Source organism: Triplophysa dalaica, chromosome 17 (assembly GCF_015846415.1).
Source record: "Triplophysa dalaica isolate WHDGS20190420 chromosome 17, ASM1584641v1, whole genome shotgun sequence".
Classification (NCBI taxonomy): Eukaryota; Metazoa; Chordata; class Actinopteri; order Cypriniformes; family Nemacheilidae; genus Triplophysa; species Triplophysa dalaica.
This window is the reverse complement of record NC_079558.1, coordinates 9,133,671-9,153,070: the sequence shown is the minus strand read 5'-3', so window position 1 is coordinate 9,153,070 and position 19,400 is coordinate 9,133,671. Positions and strand designations below refer to the sequence as shown.

At 34.0% G+C, this 19,400-nt stretch overlaps 3 protein-coding genes across 4 annotated transcripts; 2 read left to right on the top strand and 1 right to left on the bottom strand.

The window, feature by feature from the left end:
* Positions 1-615: 615 nt before the first annotated feature.
* gip (gastric inhibitory polypeptide) lies at positions 616-13,880 on the bottom strand. 2 transcript variants are annotated; one of them, XM_056772218.1, is made up of 5 exons: positions 13,409-13,880; positions 1,260-1,361; positions 1,005-1,142; positions 825-923; positions 616-746 (listed from the first exon to the last, which is right to left on the bottom strand). In XM_056772218.1, exons 2-5 carry the CDS (start codon positions 1,343-1,345, stop codon positions 737-739), a joined length of 333 nt encoding a protein of 110 aa, XP_056628196.1. In that variant the 5' UTR covers positions 1,346-1,361; positions 13,409-13,880; the 3' UTR covers positions 616-736. The 2 variants fall into 2 exon arrangements, with proteins under 2 accessions (XP_056628196.1, XP_056628197.1); XM_056772219.1 differs by lacking the exon at positions 13,409-13,880 and adding an exon at positions 1,445-1,619.
* On the top strand, positions 2,421-7,281 carry LOC130439547 (matrix-remodeling-associated protein 7-like). Its single transcript, XM_056772217.1, has 4 exons — positions 2,421-2,807; positions 3,474-3,606; positions 5,557-5,653; positions 6,931-7,281. The coding sequence occupies exons 1-4, from the start codon at positions 2,592-2,594 to the stop codon at positions 7,043-7,045; spliced, it is 561 nt and encodes a 186-aa protein (XP_056628195.1). The 5' UTR covers positions 2,421-2,591; the 3' UTR covers positions 7,046-7,281.
* Positions 12,817-19,044, top strand: LOC130439546 (alpha-N-acetylgalactosaminide alpha-2,6-sialyltransferase 1-like). The gene is made up of 9 exons (XM_056772216.1): positions 12,817-13,013; positions 13,197-13,461; positions 13,538-13,700; positions 14,258-14,426; positions 14,611-14,749; positions 17,487-17,587; positions 17,820-17,903; positions 18,284-18,383; positions 18,490-19,044. Exons 1-9 carry the CDS (start codon positions 12,919-12,921, stop codon positions 18,676-18,678), a joined length of 1,305 nt encoding a protein of 434 aa, XP_056628194.1. The 5' UTR covers positions 12,817-12,918; the 3' UTR covers positions 18,679-19,044.
* Positions 19,045-19,400: the final 356 nt, after the last annotated feature.

Sequence of the window (19,400 nt, the reverse complement as noted above, 5' to 3'; positions counted from 1 at the left end):
TTGTGCCAAAATCCATTTGATCCCAACAACACTTTATGAAAGGCAGATGGAGAGTGATGTGTCTGAGCAGTACTGATAACTTGTCAAACATGTCCGATAGGTATTTTGCTTCATGATATTACAAATTATATATGGGATATGTAGGTAATCCTGTAGTCTATATTCTTGTGCAGACATTTGAGAATGCACATAAAAACATCTCCACATTCTCTCTCTATTGTTATTATTTTATCGGCTGTAGATGGACCACCACCAATTATCACTTTTTTAATCCTCTTTCTTGATTTTGCTATGAAGACCATTCAGAAGAAAGACCTTGTAAAGAAAGATTATGAAGAAGACAACCTTTTTTCATACTTATTTCTAGTCAAGTGTCAAGACATTGAAAAACACTGTAATTTTTAAATGATCAAATACTGTGCAAAAATAACACATTTTTTTGGTTCGATATTATATCTATATTATATATATCTATATTATATTATATATATTGGCTAAAAATTAAACAAAGAAAAATTGGAGATATGAGGTTTCAGAAACAGCGACAGCGAAATGACAAACACAGTTCCCCATGTGGCAATATTTATATGAATAAACACATTTTTTATTTTGAAGAACAATTTTATTGTTAGATATTCATTCAAAGACATTACAAGATATTAAATAATTAATGATCAGAAAGCAGTAAGCTTGAAAACAGCCGGATTCCATTCTCCACAGCAACCTCTGTCTAGCTTTATTGGTTTCTGTGGGTATAGAGAGAAAGAAGTCAAAATCAGGGTACATCATTCGAATGCAAATTTAATTTGCAGAAGGCAACTTACTTGAAACCATCCCCTTTACTGTGAACCCACACCATGAACTCCTTTTTCAGCAGATCATTGAAGATGCGATGGTCTGGATCATCACCCAGTAAAGTTGGTCTGTAGAAATGAGCATCAAATGCTTTCTGTACTTTTAATGTATTATAAAAAAATCTGCGGCTTTTGTTTCTTAAAACTTACTCGCTCTTTTTCTCTCTCTGATTGAGCAGAAAATGAACAAAGTTCTTCTGAACCATGGAGTCCATGATTTTACTGATGTCACTCGCAATGGTTGATTCAGCATAACGACGGCTCAGGGTTTGGATGTCGTTGATTGAGCTATTCATGACATTATAAAAGGAAATGGATTTCTTTCTTATCCATGTGACACACGAATGAATGAAAATAACCCTTCTTTTAAATGATTTGGCCATGTTACAAAATGATTTTGCTTACCTGCTGTCAACAGGTTGGCATCCTGCACCTGCTGATAATGCACTGGCCAAGCATATAAAAACCACCATAAATACAGCAGTGTTCATTTTTCTCTTCTGTTTCCTTCAAAACAAATCATGCTAAGTTAGTCTGATAACATGAATTGAGAAACAAAACAGCTGAATTAATTGTCTTTAGTTCCTGACCTGTGATGGTTCTGGTATCTGTGCCGGTGTACACTAATACAACTCTACTCTACATCTTTACTGATCGATCTCTCTTTTATATAATGTGAGGGACGTTTCCACCAGAAACAAAAACTTACTTCCACATCATTAAAACAATTAATAGGAGTGCTTATGAAGGGTGATACACTGAGAAAAATACTGATAAGCCTGTTTCCCTTTATAATCACAGTTTAAAATGTTTGTTCAGCAAAAATAACATTCTTGGAACTGCAATATATATCTTTGAATCCATCAGATTTTTAAGGTAAATATGTTGTGGTTGAAAATGTAAGGTTAATGCGTGTGTGATGTACAGTAAGTACATGTCTACAAAGCTAAATGTGTCAGGCTAGCAAAAAGTAAACACATTAAATATTCCAAAAGGTTTCTGTGTTCTTGATCAGATCCATGCTTGTACTTGTAAAATTGGTGATGAATATAATTAAGGGAAAAGCTGGACATGTTTATTGTAGTTGGAAAATGATTAGAAAAACATGCTTAACAAAGAAACAAAACAAATATATGCACAAATGTTCAGGAAGAATACACAGCATTAAAAAACATCATTTTAACTAAGCAAGCATTTAAAGACGTTCTGGCCAAAGAAATACATTATGAGTATTTTAAATGCATGTGTGATTTTGACACATTTTTTATTTAGCCTTCCTCAATGCAGTCTAAATCGCTTATTTATTTGCAGTTTTATGGCAGTCATTATAAATGAAGAACTTTGCAGCAAAACACTTTATAAATCCTTAATACAATTATTTTGTGTGGTGATCACCACTGTGCACTGTGAAATCACAATATTTAGATATTTATAAAAATATTTAATAAAAACAATTCTATTTGGTTTGTAAAAACTGTCGAAAAAAATAATGTTATGCTTCGAAAGACTGTTCGTTCATTTCGAAGCTTTTATTTTGAAATCTTTAACTTCCGGTATCAGTATCAACATAAAACATTAAGCTTAAAATTGATCATAGGATAGTCAGGACAGTTATATTAAGGCATTTCAGAAACAGATCAATTAGTTTGCAGGTGCATGTTTGAAAAGTATGCAATTAATAAAATACCCGTGTCAGCAAAGAAGAAAAGCCGATAAGTAAGTTATTTCAAAGACATAATGGAGGCATCCTCAGACTTATTTTTGCCGGCTGTGTTATTTACGTTGCTTGCAATTATTGTAGCAGCAGTTATCACAGGAAAAAACAAATCTCGTGCGCCATCAAAGTGCACTACTGTTGTGAATGGAGAAGAATCGCACAATAACGAAACGCATCATCCAGAGACGGTGCTTCAATCTAATGCAAATACAACCAAAGATGAAACTATACCATCGGTAAGGGTTAACTGTGCTTTTAAAGGGATAGTTCACCCAAAAATGAAAAGTCTGTCATCATTTACTTACCTTCGAGTTGTTCCAAATAGGTATACATTTCTATGTTTTGATGAATACAGAGAAAGATATTTGGAAGATCCTTATAACCAGAAATATTTTGCTTTCCATTGATTACTATAGTAGGAAAAATACAATGGTAGTCAAAAGTGCCCCAGAACTGTTTGCTGTCCTAAATTCTTCAAAATGTCTTCTTTTGTGTTCAACAGAACATTAAACTGATAAAGTATTTTCTCCTACTATGGGAGTCAATGGGAGCAAGAACTGTTTGGTTAAAAGCATTCTTCAAAATATCTTTCTCTGTGTTCATCAGAACAAAGAAATCTATAGCCATTTGGAAGAACTTGAAGGGAAGTAAATGATGACAGAATTTACATTTTTGGGTGTAGTATACCTTTTATGTGCAATATGGAATGGATATTTTATTTTTTGTTTATAATAAGCGTTTGTACAACTTATGTTGTTTATTTGTTTAACTCTTTGTTTACATTTCTAGGCTTACATTTGCAGCACCTGTCTACATGTGCTTTAATACACTTGCCTTTATTCATTAAAATATATGTCAAATTATGAATTTATGAAGTATTTTAATTTATGTCTCTACTTCAGGATTCTAGCCCAGATCATGATGAAGTCTGCAGGTCAGACTGTACAGATTACAGAAGCAGCAGCGGATGGGAGGAGCTGGATTCATCACAGTATGGGATGAGAAATGCTCTGAGGGATTATTCTCAGTCACCTGGTATAATAATAATTAACTTTCATTTTATTTGCTTAAGGTTGTTGCCACAGGCGGATGAAACAACTTTTTGGATAACTGTTTCATAGCTGTGGCATCCAACTACTTACCTGTTGGTTTTCAAAAACTGAAAAAAAAAAGAAATTCAGACAAGAATTGTTTTTTTTACTAATTTAATAGATTTTTGTGTGCTACATTAATATAGATAAACTTTAATTTAAAAAGTGAGATTAAGTTTATTTCCATGGTGCACATATATTTCATTCAGTTCTCATAGTCATAGAATTGTGCTTCACTGCATTAATAATTATTTGTTGTCTTTTTTTTTACTTAATGCAGATGTAGCACAGTGGTCTATGCAAATCGCAAATGTCCTTCTGAAACCTCGTATCTACAGATTTTGAGATTTTTTTTTTGTTGCCATAAATCATTATTATTAGTCGCCCTATACAAATGAAAAGTATTAAAAAGTGCCTATACTTTGACAACACAGTATGTAACCATTTAAAAAGTACAGTTTTTTCTATTTCCTGAAAAACAGAAAATTTGGACATAGGAGGTTTTAGAAGGACGGGCGATATGCTTCAACAATTGACTCAAGCTGACCTGATTTTGAGTCTGATTTGGGTCATGTCTCAATCCCCCATCCCCTTCTCAAACATTACATTCCTTTGAACAATATCATAAAATAAAGACAAAACCCCAAAATACTTTTCAAATTCAATAAGCCGTTTTGTGACTTGGAATGTTGAGATGTATAAGGTGAAAAATGAAAAATGTAAAGTGATATCAAACATTAACTGCAGAATTGAACATATTTTAAAAGGAAGTATTTTATGCATTACTCTTTTCACTTCTATGCATGATTTTTATCCAGTGTCACACAATTTGTCTATCAACAATTACTTTTTACTTACATTTACTTTTGTTTATGAGTTTTCCCTGAAGACATAGAGGGAACATTGAAAACATTGAAAAGTTTCAACTTTGAGTTGTTTTTGTCATTTACTAGGATTGAATACGTGTTGTTCTATATATGTTATCTTTATGGCCTTGCATCGGAGCAAAGATGCCGAATTTTTTAAAACCTTTTAGTACATGCTATTGATATATCTGAAAGTTTATACTATCTTGTCATTCATCCAAAATGATAGCATAGTGTATAATTTGTGTAGGATGATAAAAGAAATGAGCAGTTTATTATGAAGAAAATCTTACTTGCATTTAGATGCTCATATCTACTTTTGAAGACAAGACAAATGCAGCATCCAATATATTGAATATAAAAAGAAATTATTATAATCTAACTAATAAACTAAATATATAGAAAATAATAAAGAATAGAAATTAAGAAAATTAGAAATTAAATACAACACAAAATGTATGTCTGTACTCTCAAGTCAGAATTTTTATCATTTTACACAAATTACGCATGTACGCGCACACACTTAACATACACACACACACACACGTCTGGTTTACTATTTCCCTCGGAACAGTCCATAGGCGTAATGTTTTGTATACTGTAAAAACTGTATATTTTATCCCCTAACCTAAAGTACATAGAACTGTTTTACATTTAAATATTGTTCTGTACAAGTTATACGCTCAATATTGGTCCCCACGGTGACACGAGTCCCCATGTGTTGGTGTGGATTCAGGTTTAGGTCCCCATCGGGATTTAAAAACATTTCTACACTCACACAAACACACAGGTTACTTTTAAGAAATTCAGATCCTACGATCTATCACTGTAGATTAATCACAAAATACTAACTGTAAGCTATTAACTGTCTGTCAATCATTTCCTTGGTTAACTTGATAATAAACTTTTCCTAACTTTTTAGCTCACTTTGACTTATAAACTGGTTGTTTATGTCTTGCAGAAATTACACGATCAGCCTACAAACATTGTAGTTCACTTATAGCTGTAAATCCTTTGTTTTTTAATAGATGCTGAAGAGAAGCCATTAAAGTACATGGCTGGCATGCTGAGGGCCAGTCAGCTCGAAAAGATGATGACCAAAGAAGAACTAGAGGAAGAGCAGAGGTATTTTCCTCAATGAAATGTCTTGTAATTACTTGTCATCCTTGTTGCCCTAATTAATCTAGCCTTACTGCATAGCCATTTCAGACAATTAAACACTAAAGATCTTTGCTGAAGTGTTCACTATAATATGTACCATTTCATGTATAAATAAACTCATTACCAGGTGAAGGGAATGATATAAAGGTACCATGGTTTGTCTTGTCTAGAATCTTAAAATCAAAAACAACAATTTCACTTTACCAAAGTTATTGAGTCAGTTTTAAACTCTGCAAAGATGTTATGGTTAATGAGACACAATAGGAATTTACACATTGTTTTACATTATTATATTAATAATTGGATTAAATAATACCAAGCCTTCTTGAACTTTTACCTAAAACAAACACTCACAATCTTACTTCATATGTTTCCTTTGTTAGACACATTCTTGTATCCAGGTTAACATGTTGACTATAGAGGTCTGATCGTGGTAGTTACATAGTTTTATATTTTGTTTTTCCCCTTTTTTGTTTGAGGATTTTGCTAAAATGAGAAATTTAAAAGTAAAAAAAAATCTAAATCAACGAGTTGGAATACAATTTATTCAGCCGTGCACATGCACTGTGTTAAAACTCCAGTAAAAATGTACTTTAATTTAAAATTCGACCTTTAACTCCACGCAAACAGCCAATGCACGACAAAGAGCTTAAGTGTTCCTAGATAAATATGATCAGTACATAATGCACCCTTGCACTGTTTGCTAATAGGGTTTACTGACATTCAAAAACAATATACCTTTTGTTTGCACTTGAGTATTGCAAAAGATATAGATTTCTGGTTTTTATTTAAATACGCAATGGCAGGTTTGGTTGATGATTCAACATTTGTTAGTTGGTAAACACATTTTCTTTACCGGGCAATATTTTCTAGCTAAACAAATTATTAAGACAGACTAAACATAAGTCCAAAATTTAAGACAGTCAAGACTGGGGCAAATATTTGAAAAGGCGTGCTTGTGACGGTTGAATTGAAAGACAATATACATTGTGACCCAGATGAGGATGTCATACTTGTTTTTTTAAACCGACTCAGAACATTAATCACCACAAAATGTTTGCTTATTTAACTCTTTATTACCTATATAGGCAATAAAATCCAATCCAAATGAAGTAAACTCTATGATGTCATACATTTTTAAAATGAATGGTGTTATTTTTAGGGTTGTTTTTATGTTTCTAACATGTAGTTTTAACATTTATTTCAATGAGTGAGTAGATGAATGATCTTTTTCATTGCAGGGTTCAGCGAGATCAGCTAGCTGCCATTTTCCAGCTACTCAGAGACAAACAAGAGACATTTGGTGATGTGACACAGAGTGATTTGGAAGAACAGCTTAAACTCTACTCTATTTAAGTCTGTCATATACATTATGTATTATACTATTATGATATACTTTACCATACATTGCTGTACAATGTACTTGCATAATGTATAATTTATCTATTTAGGAATCCCAAACCTATTGTACCTACAAGTAGATGGGATTTTGCTCAGTTTTGTTTAGATATTATTTAATTATAATTTAACGGTTATTTTCTCCATGTAGTTTATTATGAATAAAATATTTTGAATGCATTACAAAATATTAATATTTTGTCTGTTTTGCTAATGCTCCTGCATTCTTGTTGGCAGAAGCAGGTTAAGTTGTCATGTTATATTGATGGGTGAGCTACAGCCCCAAAAATAAACACACACGTTAATGATGCAACACGTTTCAATAGGCAGATGACAATTAAAACGTTGGTGTTAAAAGGCTGTGATGTCTTTCTCCGCACATGACCTGGTAAGGTCAGTCATAGATATGCAGAAGATTCTGATTATGTTGTGTGTCTGTGTAACTTGTTGCGATCTGCTCTATGAAGTTCTTTGGATGAATCTCTCTGATCATGGAAATGGGTAAGTGTAAAAATTTGCAGTGTTACAAAAAATTGGCATTATGACCATAATGTTTTATATATCAAGTGAACATGTCCTGCATCGTCTTTCACTGCATTGTATATTTTAATAATGATTTTTTTTGATAAATACATTTCTTGCTTTTGGCTTTCTTTGTTATTTTTAAAAATTCAAAAGAAAAGTATTTGGAATTTCTTTGGAAGGAAACCCTCAAGCATTATGCTCCATGTTTGAAGCATACAGATGATCAAGCACTTATGATTAAAACCAGGATCACTCCCACAATGAGTTTATCATCATCTGGAACTACAAGTCTCAATAAAGCTGAAAACCTGTCTGCTAAATGTGACGACAACACAACGCCAATACCGATACTTTACAAGGATCCTTTACAATTTCACAAAATGACCTGTGTGGGACTTTGAAGATGTTTATCTACAAGACCCTGAAGCAAGAAAACCAGTCATTTGTTTGTTCTATCCAGACGTCACAGAGCCATTTATATTTTATAGACAGTTTCATCTCAACAACATAATCAAACGTTACTTCACTTTTGTGACTCCAACTGAACTTACGGTACACATTTACAAGCCATAGAGTGCCTGTAGATTATTTCTGATAACAATCAAAGTAAACCGAAAAGAACTGTTACTTGGCTAAACTTGTCTCTCCAGTAATTTGAATTTACACTGCGATACCAAGCTCAACTAGATATCAATGTAACATACGATTAGTTTAAAGTCGAACGAACTACAGGACCCATTTAACAAAATATTCTTTTAATTAAATGGACATACAACAAAATTCAACAAATAGTTTAATACAATTATCATACTGTAAAATAATAAGAAACATTGATATGAACTTAATAATAGAAATAGTTCAATAATTACTAGACACTAGCCAAACACAAACTGGAAGTTAACTGAGGGTTCATCAGGCACACGCACGCCTGATGAAACTGTCTATACGATATACAATTTTTAAATACAATTTTATACTTTTCTTTTAAACTGCTCTTCTGTAGAGTTGTTCAAAGTCACTACGAAACACAGATGACATGAAGTTCAAGGGAGCTTTTCTTCCAGACATTCAAAAAGCTCTTTGCACTACCTTACATCTGCACTGTTGTATATTTCACTGGTTTCTGCCATTACCTAACTTTTTCTTTTCTTTTTAACATCCCTGCTTGTAACAGTTGTATTCTACACACACACACACATATATATATATATAATAAACTGTATTTGTCTGTCTTTTTATATATACATTTATATATTTTTTATTCTGTGTAGTTTTATTTGTATGCACCATGGGTCTCAAAGTAACGCAATTTCAATCCTATATATGTATGTACTGTACATGTGACAGAATTGACAATAAAGCAGACTTTGACTTCAACTATGGCTGTACAGAGGTCAACTCAACACAACGGAATGGAATAGATTACACATTACAACAATCCCTTTGGCTTCATGGTGTACAATTATGATGGTGAAATTGACAGATAAGCTCTTAGGTCCTGTTTGTTTGTACTTATTATCTATTTTTTGCTTCTTCAAGAGATAAACCAGCAGTTGATTTAAAACCAAAGTCAAATTCTTCAATATCACTGCCTGTGCCTGAAAGAGCTAAGGATGGTTGTATCCGCTGTGCAGTATTGGCCTCGGGTGACATTCTCAATAACTCAAAGCTCTGTAAAGTGATCGACACTCCTGATTATGTGTTGCGGGAATGTTTGTGGGTGTGGACAAGATCCTTGACTTTTTAGAAGGATGAGAATAAATTTGTTTAAAAAGAAACAGCTGAAAGACATTATAATGATGGCAATAATATCAATAATAGATTCCAGCAGTTTTCATCCTAATGTTATTTACTCATTGTAGAAAGGTTCAATAAAAAAGGAGACTGGAACCGGCAAACATTTAAATATTTAATCGAAATAATAACAAAGTAAAAAGACAGCCGTCAGCCCCTCACGGACGACTGCCAGCGAATAAAACATAAATACAAGCATAAACATGTTCGGCCCGGTCCTCTCTCCTCGACGGTCCGGTCGCTCGTTCTCTTAAATGCTCCCGATCTCCTACGTGATTCGAGACCGGTGCGTGCACAGCTCGCGCTCATTAACAATTATTCACCAGTCTCGAACCACGGTCTCGCCCCGCCTACTCCACTACGCTCATCAACACAATGTAAATAGAACTCCTACGCAGGTGATGAGGAAGATGTTGGAAATAAAACGCCGGTCTATGAGCAGAAAATGTGGGCTTTCGCAGTATTCTACAAAATGAGGTCAGTATCTATTTTATTATAGGCTGTTCTTTACAGCACTGTGAAAGTGTCAGTCCTTTGATGACATATCTGAATTTGTTTGCGCAAAAACTGCCAAACAAAATATTTATTAAAATCACCAACATGTTTCCTCAAGATATGAGGCTTTGTTTAACAGAACTGATGTTGTCTCATAGGCTGTCAAATATGTTATGATCCCTGAGGGCTTCCAGGGCCTTCTGTAGTGAAAAGAGGCCACAGGGTACTTTAAGGGTACAAGGTACTCTGTTTCTAGCAGAGGATGCCAATAAGTGAATCATATAGCTGATGAGAAGAAATAAAATTCAAATAGATAAAATCTTTTTTTTTTTCTGGTGGAGCTAGATGCCTGCTTGATAAAAAAAATACAAATACGCATAAAAACAAGTTTTTATGCCATAGGCTACATTTCAACAATATACACAATAAACCATACATGATACAATATGCAAATTCAAAACAATACAATGAAACACAAAGAAAACAATACAAATTCAGATTTTTTTGTTGAGGTCCGGGAGCTTTCTGACTTGCCACATAGAATCCAATGAATTTACAAAGAATGCAACTGAATTTCAAAGCGCAAAAAGTATGTAAAGACATCGTAGAAATAGTCCAATGTTTCAGCCTTAACTATATAACGGTTTCTTTTGTGCCCAAACAAACAAAAATGACTATATTCTACGATAGATCTACAACACGGAAGTCAGGAAATTGTTGTTTATAGTCGTTAAAACAGGGCATGACATTAAGCATTATCATGTGGTTGTCCTTCAGTCAAGTACATTTGTCATTTACTTGTCCGAGTACAAGTACTTGCCTGAAGATATAATATGATATTTCATTTAAATTGTCAATATAATAGTTTCCGATCCTGATTGGTCGAGTTTGCTTATTAACGTTGTACCTAGGGTCTGCTGCGGCCCCCTAAATCTGTTAATACTCTACATGATTGCTATAGAACAGGGCTGTATGTTGTCATTATATCAACATTATAGCACTGTTATTTTTTTCCAAGGTATTTGTCCGGTCGGGCAAGTAAAATTCTCTCTCCCTTGCCCATACAAAACATTAACTTGTCCAGGACAAGCGGACAAGCGGACAAGCGTTAATATCGAGCCCTGGTTAATATATATTATAGTACTAATGTGCTGTGTGACAACTTGTGTCTTTGAGAGTGTGTTGCCCATATGTCAGAACTCAGAACGCCTACACATGATCAACACATGTTTTTATCAGCATAGCATATCGGTGTAATTTTTCATATTGGGCTGATGCCGATATTTCATTTATTTTAATTTATAAGCCAATACCGTGCATCTTTAGTACCAAGTCTTGCATGTTTAGGTTCATGTATGTGTGATCTAGAGATCTAGCAAGATTGACAGATCCCCTGCCACGCCTGTGTGCCGGTCCTATGGCCGATGACACTGACATTTGTGCCAATTTTCAAGAGTTTTTAGCACTTTATGGCCCCCAAAGTCTCCTGAATTATTGAAAGAAACTACATAAATAATCATAAGATAATAAAACAATAGGGCTCTGCAATAGTGGCTCGGGCCCTAAATAGTATTTTAAATAAATAATTTGTAATTTTATTAATTAAAACTATGTGTTTGATGTTTTATAAAACATTTTTAAGACATTGAAATACCTCAATGGACATTTAGATGAGAGACGAATTTTTATTCTTCATGCAGATTTTCTACGATATATTTACAACAGGTAACGTCTTTATGCTTATACGTCCATAGGGACGTATATATAAAAAGTGTTAAGTGTGTAAAAAGTTTTTTCTTTTGTGATGATTTTTTTGTTTCCCAGTTGTGCTTGTGTTACTTCTCGCACTGTCTGCCTAACAGGTTCAGCAGTGCCACCAGAAATCTATTAAAGCTTTTTAAGCAGGTATCTCAGACTGGAGAGCTTTTCCGCTGGTCCAAAGCTGTTGGTTCAAGGTCTCAACTGTCACCAAAACGATACTTAAAACACTGTTTACCATTCATCCCCATTAGAGCGTGATTTGGCTTATAAAGATTCGTGCTATCAAAACAAACTCTGAGCAAACACTGGGCCAACAAATTGTGCATTTGCTTTATTCTTGGCTCTTCACACATGTGATAATATATATATATGGTGAATAAGGGTAATCTGGGACTCCTAAACTCTACTGTGTTAATTTACTGTTCTGTAAAATTTCAGTCAACGGGACTTTTACTGTCAATTTAGCATCGATGTCATGTGACAAAAATCACATGACTTCATGTGGTGATTGCAGTGACTTTTTGTTTGCATGATTCAGAGTCAACTCCGTTTTCCCCAAGCTAATAGTTTCGTTATTCTTTAACTTTCGGCTTTACAACTGGGCAGACTGCTTACATTTAAACAAAGCAACATTACACACTTTATGAAATGTAATTTTAGGGACATTTTAATAGTTATTCTTTGGCTGATATCAAATTATTAAGATAAATGATTTGTTTTATATTATCATTTTTTCTTTACATGAGAAGCAAGAGGAACTTCAGACTTATCTGCACAGGGCAACCGGACAGTTTTCTTACGTTGTGTTTTAATGTCAGTGGTTCTTACAACAAGATAAAACATATTGACATTTGATACATGTTACACGTTTTCCCCTGTCACGTGTATTAAAATAAAATAAGTAAAGTAAAATAAGCTGTTGTTTGGGTGGAAGATATAATTCAAAGAACAATTTATTTATAGATAAAATATAATACAGATATAATAGGCATCAGTGTAAATTTGAATTATGCAAACTGGTTAATCAAGACTACAAGAAATGTATATGTGTATAAACAAAGACTTTTAATTATAACTCCACCCAAAGACAGGTTTAGTGACTAGTGTGACATCTAGTTCACCACTCTCAGAATCCAGAAATGACCACAGTGACATATGAGTTTTTACTAGCATTCACCTGGAAAATTATTTTGTAAATCAATTCTTTCTCACATTGCAGACACATATCTAACTAGTATGTAAGTTAGTAATGAAATATGCAGAAAGCTTTGGGTTATTTTAGTCTCATTCTGACATGTTGTGTGCTGCTTTATATTGTACTTTGGACAAATCTCTCTGAACAATGGAACAGGTAAGTTTAAAAAATAAAGAGAAAATATTATTTACACTTTATCATATAGACATTTAGTAAAAATTAATTAATTAACAGGTAATTTTTATATATTTTTATAACAGGTATGACTGTTGTTTTGCTTTTTAGCTATTTAAATTTGTTTTGCATTTTTGTTGATAATCATTTTTTTTTGTTTTGAAGAACTGAAGCACAACTTCTTAAATTTGGATTTATCGAGAATAAAAACAAGCAAACAGATGATCGAGTACATATAATAAAAACAACCAACACTTCCACATTGAATTTATCGCCTGGAGCTACAAGCCTCTACAAAGCTGAAAACATATTTGTTGAACATGAAGAAAACACAACACCTATCCAAATCCTTTACAAGAAGAATTTCACAAAATTACCTGTGTGGGATTTTGAAGATGTTTATTTACAAGACCCTGATGCAAGAATACCAGTAAGTTGTTGTCCAGTTTTGTTCCGACATCACAGTGCCGTTTATGTTTCCATTTTTAAATCCGACCCTTCCATAGACCTGTTCAAAGTCGCTACGAAACACAGATGATCTCAAGTTCAAGGAAGCTTTTCTTCCCAACATTCAACTATGGTTGTACAGAGGTCAACTCAACATAAAAGAATGGAATAGATTAGCACACTTCAACAATCCCTTTGGCTTCATGGAGTACAAGTATGACGGTAAGTGCCAAAGGTAAATTACAGATATTTTCTTAGAAAATAAGTGGTTGACGACCCCTTATCTACGGTATGTAAAATTCTGCATGCAAGTAAAATACCCTGTAGAATCAGTTTGAGAAAGGTGTGTATAGTAGGTAAATATTAGTTTGACACATACTGGTGACCAAAGATAAACAATGGCTTTTCTGATAATGAAGCAGAATGATTTATATTAAACTGTAACTTTAAAATATGAATCGATTTATGTATATGTAATGTACATACTGTATAAATATAATGTATATTAAATATGAAATAGATAAATGTTTTATTTAAGTTATATAGGCTATAGAATGTGTCACACAAATAAAATACAAATAAATGAATACAGACAAATATAATTTCCTGCATGATGTTTAAGTGAAGGGGTGCAATAGTGATATCTACTTTTATTTACTTTGTCAAAGTTATAGTATCCAGAGGTAATCAGTTTGACGCTTTATGTTTAGACGATAACATAGAAATATAATATTTTTCATGTGTTTTGCCTTATGTGAATATTCTTCCCCCGACTTAAGAGATAAAACCAGCAGTTGATTTGATACCAAAGCCAAAGTCTTTAACATTACTGCCTGTGCCTGAAAGTGCAAAGGATGGTTGTGTCCGCTGTGCTGTCGTGGGCTCTGGTGGCATTCTCTATAACTCAAAAATGGGCAAAGAAATCGACTCCCATGATTATGTGTTTCGGTAAGAAGAAATGTATAAATCATTGTTAGCTATAGTCAATAAGCTAAGGTTATCTGTTTATATCATCTCTTCACAGGTTGCGATTAAATTAGGTTGTTTAATATTATATTATGATACAGGGTGCCACAATGGGATGATTTCAGTTAATGACAGCTGTACTCAAATATTGTTTGCTCTTATGCAGAATGAATGGGGCACTTACAAAAGGTTATGAGGAGGATGTTGGAAATAAGACCTCAGTCTTTGTGCATACAGCTTATTCATTGTATTCCACCCTTATGAGATTTCGTCAGTTTGGATATGACAGTATTCCACAAGATGAGGTCAGTATATTTTATAGTTCACTCTAAAAATAAAGAAATTTTGTGAATTATAATCACCCAGTCTAATATCAATGATTTGGATCATGCAGTATCAATTATGTTATATGTAAGATCAATCACTTATATGCAAAACATTGATATGTGCTGGGTAACGATGGGAAAAGAAATATCACTCCAACTGCTTAAAACAACAGCAGTGACATTCTGTTAAAAGTGTCATCCAACACCAATGTCAACTAAACAGAAAAATTTGGTTTCTTTACATTGCAAATGAAACAGGAAAGTGCGTGAAACAAATTATGAGATCAATGGGGATTTGACTAGACTTTCAAATTTAAATAATTGCACTTGTTCCCCAAAAAGATCTTTTCTCAGATTGCTTGTGCAGAGAGCAAGCTTTTGACAAAAAAATAAAATAAAAAATAAAATAAACAAAACAAAACACAAAACGGGCCCAAACAAGAAAGGCCAAACCACAAATACACCAGTGAGAGAATAAACATGAGACTTAGACAAAACTTTAATGAAAGGCGAGGGATAAAGGGAGACAAGAGGAGACTTAAGACGAGATGAGACTTGAAAGGAAACAAGACTTGACTAAGAACATAAATTTAGATTAGATGATATATGAAAAGATACATTAGACAAGACAAGCACTGTGACAAAACTTGAGATGTGACAAGACGAAAGACAAGAAAAAACAAGACAAAATTAGACTTATGATGAATCTTGAGACACAGAGAGATGAGACTTCAGATAATCCTTGAGACAAGATGAGATCTAAAATGAGATGAAACTTGAAATGAGATGAGATTTAGGATGATGTGCGGCTCACCGAGAAAAGTTCTGGTAATCCCAGAAGGCCAGTCCGCCCCTGAGTTTACGTATATAAAGGATGCATACCAACAGAATCTGTATCTTCCATTTTAACTTTTCCATCACCATGGTCAAGACCAAATAGCTGTCAAATGATGTCAGGGACATGTTTGGAAGCCTGCACAAAGATGGAATGGGCTATAGACAGAAGCTTGGTGACAAGGAGACAACTGTTGGTGTGATTATTTGGAGATGGAAGAAATACAAAATGAACATCAATTGCCCTTGGTTTGTTGCTTCCTGCAAGATTTCACCAATGGGGTAAAGATGATCACGAGAAAGATTAAAGATCAGCCCAGAACTACACAGAAGAAGCTTGTTAATGATTTCAAGGCAGTTGGGCCCTAAGTTAGTTACACAATATGCCAGAAAAGAATGAAATCCTGAAGCACCCGCAAGGTCCTCCTGTTCAACAAAGCCTGTCTGTTCAAGAAATACTTATTTTATTCAATGAAATCCAAATCAATTGTGGTCAGGAAGACCTGACTGTAGCCGTGATGCGGGTCCGGTGGCGTGATTGATAGCACACCGGTCCCTCATATCTCATGGAGGAGATTGGGAGCATAAGAGGACGAACGCCGGGACTGCTGTCGAGAGAGGACCAGGCATGGTTTTATGTTGTGGTTTGTTATTCGACGGCAGTCATCCGTGAGGGGCTGCCGGCTGACTTTTACTTTGTTTTCATTTGATTGTTTAAATGTTTGCCGGTTCCCGTCTCCTTCCTTTTAATAGAACCTTAGTACATCAATTTATAACCTTTATATAACTTTTTTGGTTGATATTCTTTTTCTATCAGTTAAAATAAACGTACCTTAAAAATTAGACACTTCATTTCTTTGTAATTGGGCAAACTTATAAAATCAGAAGGGTATCAAATAATTATTTCCCATGTACTGTATTTAGATATTTATGAAAATGTGAAGTATTGTGCTTATCTAAATTTAAAGAAATCCATATGAACTTATTTCATGGTGATATGCCACCCATGCTTAAATGTCCCTGGTGAAAGTGTATTCCTAACACAAAGTTGTCATGAGTCTCAGGTGGAGACATGGCGTGGGAACCCAATTGCAGGCAGACACAGACGGTAGATGTAACAAAGACTTTTATTTAACAATAAACACTACTAAAGACGAAACAAAACCCACGATGGGAAAAACAAGAGTGAAATAAACTATAAACAAAAACAAGGAAACGGACTAACTAAAGTAAGAAAACAAACACTTGAATCTAAACACTTACACTGACTAAACTTGACTTAATTGACAAAGCACAAGGAACGAGGTACAAAGTACAGGAACAGCAAGACAGCAACAAGGAACATCTAATACAAGGAACATCTGATACAAGGAACATCTGATACAAGGAACATCTAATACAAGGAACATCTGATACAAGGAACATCTAATACAAGGAACATCTGATACAAGGAACATCTGATACAAGGAACATCTGATACAAGGAACATCTGACACAAGGAACATCTGACACAAGGAACATCTGACACAAGGAACATCTGACACAAGGAACATCTGACACAAGGAACATCTGACACAAGGAACAAGGTATGGTATACAGGTACAAGAACAATGCCCGAGCACAGGACAATGAAACATGAGGACTCTTTATAGGGAACAAACACAGGATCGTAACGAGGAACAGTTGTTGGGGATTAGCGCTGAGGAGAGGCTGACGAGGAACGAGATGTAGGGAACAATGACGAGACACGAGAAAGAATCATTCTTTCCCACACAAAACCATCAGGCAATGCCATGGCTCCACTTGAGACAGGAATAAAACATGACATGGTAGTGGAACCATGACACAAAGTAATGAACTCTGTCTCTCTGTTATTCAACAGGACATCAAATATGTCATGATCCCTGAGGGCCTGAGGGACTTCCAGTGGCTCCAAGGCCTACTAAAGGGAAAAGAGGCCATAGGGGACTTTAAGGGTGTGAGGTACAGTATCAAGATCTAGATCTACTTTTAATACGGTTATATTTTTGCATAGTGGATGATTATAACATGTAAATAAAGTACAACGACAGTCAAATGCTAACATGATTATTCAAAATAAGCTGTGACATGAGTGGCATAACACAGAAGTTTACCAGTTTTTTTTAACCACAGACACAAATATATATACAATGTTACACATTTAAAAAAACTGTATTGACCTTTTCTTTCGTAGACCGCTGAGTTTCTTCAATGGTCATTTCAATGAGAGCAGTTTTTATGTTCTTCATCCAGATTTTCTTCGATACATTCGCAACAGGTAATTTACAGAAATGTTAGTACTACTTTTCTGTACTTTTTACCATTTACACCACTAGGTAACAGGATAGTTCACAAAAAAAATATTATTCATTTACACAGCCTCTTGTCAGCAACTTGTGTGACTTACTTCTTCTGTGTAACACAAAAGAAGATATTATGAAGTATGTATTAACCAAACAACATTGAATACATTTGACTTTCACTGCACAAAAGCAGTCAAAATATCTTGAGCCATAAACAGAATAAATGTATACACGTATAAATTAACAATTTAACTTTTGAGTGAACTATCCTTTGAAGTCAGAAAATAACCAAAGTTCATTTCAAGACACTATTTTAAATCAGTCCAGTGAAATGTTTTATATGTATGATGTAAAGATTAATGCCATCCAAGCAACTACAAGACAACACATGGGCACTGTACAGGCCAACAAATGGAGCCTTTACTTTGTTCTTGGCTCTGCATACATGTGACATTGTAAGTAAAATGTATTATTTTACTACCGTATTATGGTATCAATTTTATTTCATATATCATACTTTATGATTATTTCATAAAAAGGCTCTTCTCTTAACCTTCATAGGTTGATGCCTATGGATTCATTACAGAAGACCACCATAAGTACTCCAACTATTACTTTGAAAAGTTCAAAAAGACCAGTGTCATTTTCTACATTAACCATGACTATGGCTTGGAGATCAAGACTTGGAAGAAATTACATGACTCTGGAGTCATTAGACTCTACCGAAGACCGGAAACATCAAAGACATAGTTTTGCAGTCCTTTTGACAATCTTTGTGTTTGTTAAAGTGTGATTTAGCATGACATTTTTGTGTTAGTTATTGACATTTTGAAAGTCTGTTACACTCATTTTACACTTTTCTGCAATACATGACCAATATAATACAAAATGTCATACTGCATATCAAGGTTGTACTTCGCTTTATATCTGTCACTTCTATTTAATAGAAGTTTTATGATATAGACTAATAAATAGGCAAAGGGGATGCTCATATGCAGTATTGCTTATAGTCCACTTGCACAGAAGCACTTCTGGGTTTAGTTTGTATTTATTTAATGTTTTTATTTTTTAATCTTATAATAAAACAATATTATAAATATTAATTTAACATTTTGATTCTGCAATAAATGTTCTGTTGTTTCAAAAGTTCTTCTTGATCAACTTTGTTTACGTCTTCCAAATGGGTCTTTAGCGTAACAGCTATATAGGATATAGCCTACATAAATATGGTTGCAATGCAAAGACCAAGGGTTCAATTCCCAGGGAGGAATAAACTGCATTGAATGCACTGTATGTTGTAGTCTACTGAATGCATAGGTTTGTAAAATGTTTTTTTCACACGATGTCTGGTCTGAAGCATCTCTTTATCCATAGCAGATCAACATGCAGTGATCAAATATTTGAACATGAGTATTTAAACATGAAGTATTTATACAGTGAGGATATAGATTTAGGTGTGTTTGTGATGCAGT

Bases quoted from the DNA above. Each gene is read 5' to 3' on its own strand.
- LOC130439547 (XM_056772217.1), top strand. From the start codon at position 2,592: ATGGAGGCATCCTCAGACTTATTTTTGCCGGCTGTGTTATTTACGTTG. The intron at 2,808-3,473 runs GTAAGGGTTAAC...TCTCTACTTCAG, and splicing joins AAGATGAAACTATACCATCG to GATTCTAGCCCAGATCATGA. The intron at 3,607-5,556 runs GTATAATAATAA...GTTTTTTAATAG, and splicing joins GGATTATTCTCAGTCACCTG to ATGCTGAAGAGAAGCCATTA.
- LOC130439546 (XM_056772216.1), top strand. From the start codon at position 12,919: ATGCAGAAAGCTTTGGGTTATTTTAGTCTCATTCTGACATGTTGTGTG. The intron at 17,588-17,819 runs GTACAGTATCAA...TTTCTTTCGTAG, and splicing joins GGGGACTTTAAGGGTGTGAG to ACCGCTGAGTTTCTTCAATG. The intron at 17,904-18,283 runs GTAATTTACAGA...TATGATGTAAAG, and splicing joins CTTCGATACATTCGCAACAG to ATTAATGCCATCCAAGCAAC.
- gip (XM_056772218.1), bottom strand. From the start codon at position 1,345: ATGAACACTGCTGTATTTATGGTGGTTTTTATATGCTTGGCCAGTGCA. The intron at 1,143-1,259 runs GTAAGCAAAATC...TGTCATGAATAG, and splicing joins TGCCAACCTGTTGACAGCAG to CTCAATCAACGACATCCAAA. The intron at 924-1,004 runs GTAAGTTTTAAG...TCATTTCTACAG, and splicing joins CAGAGAGAGAAAAAGAGCGA to ACCAACTTTACTGGGTGATG.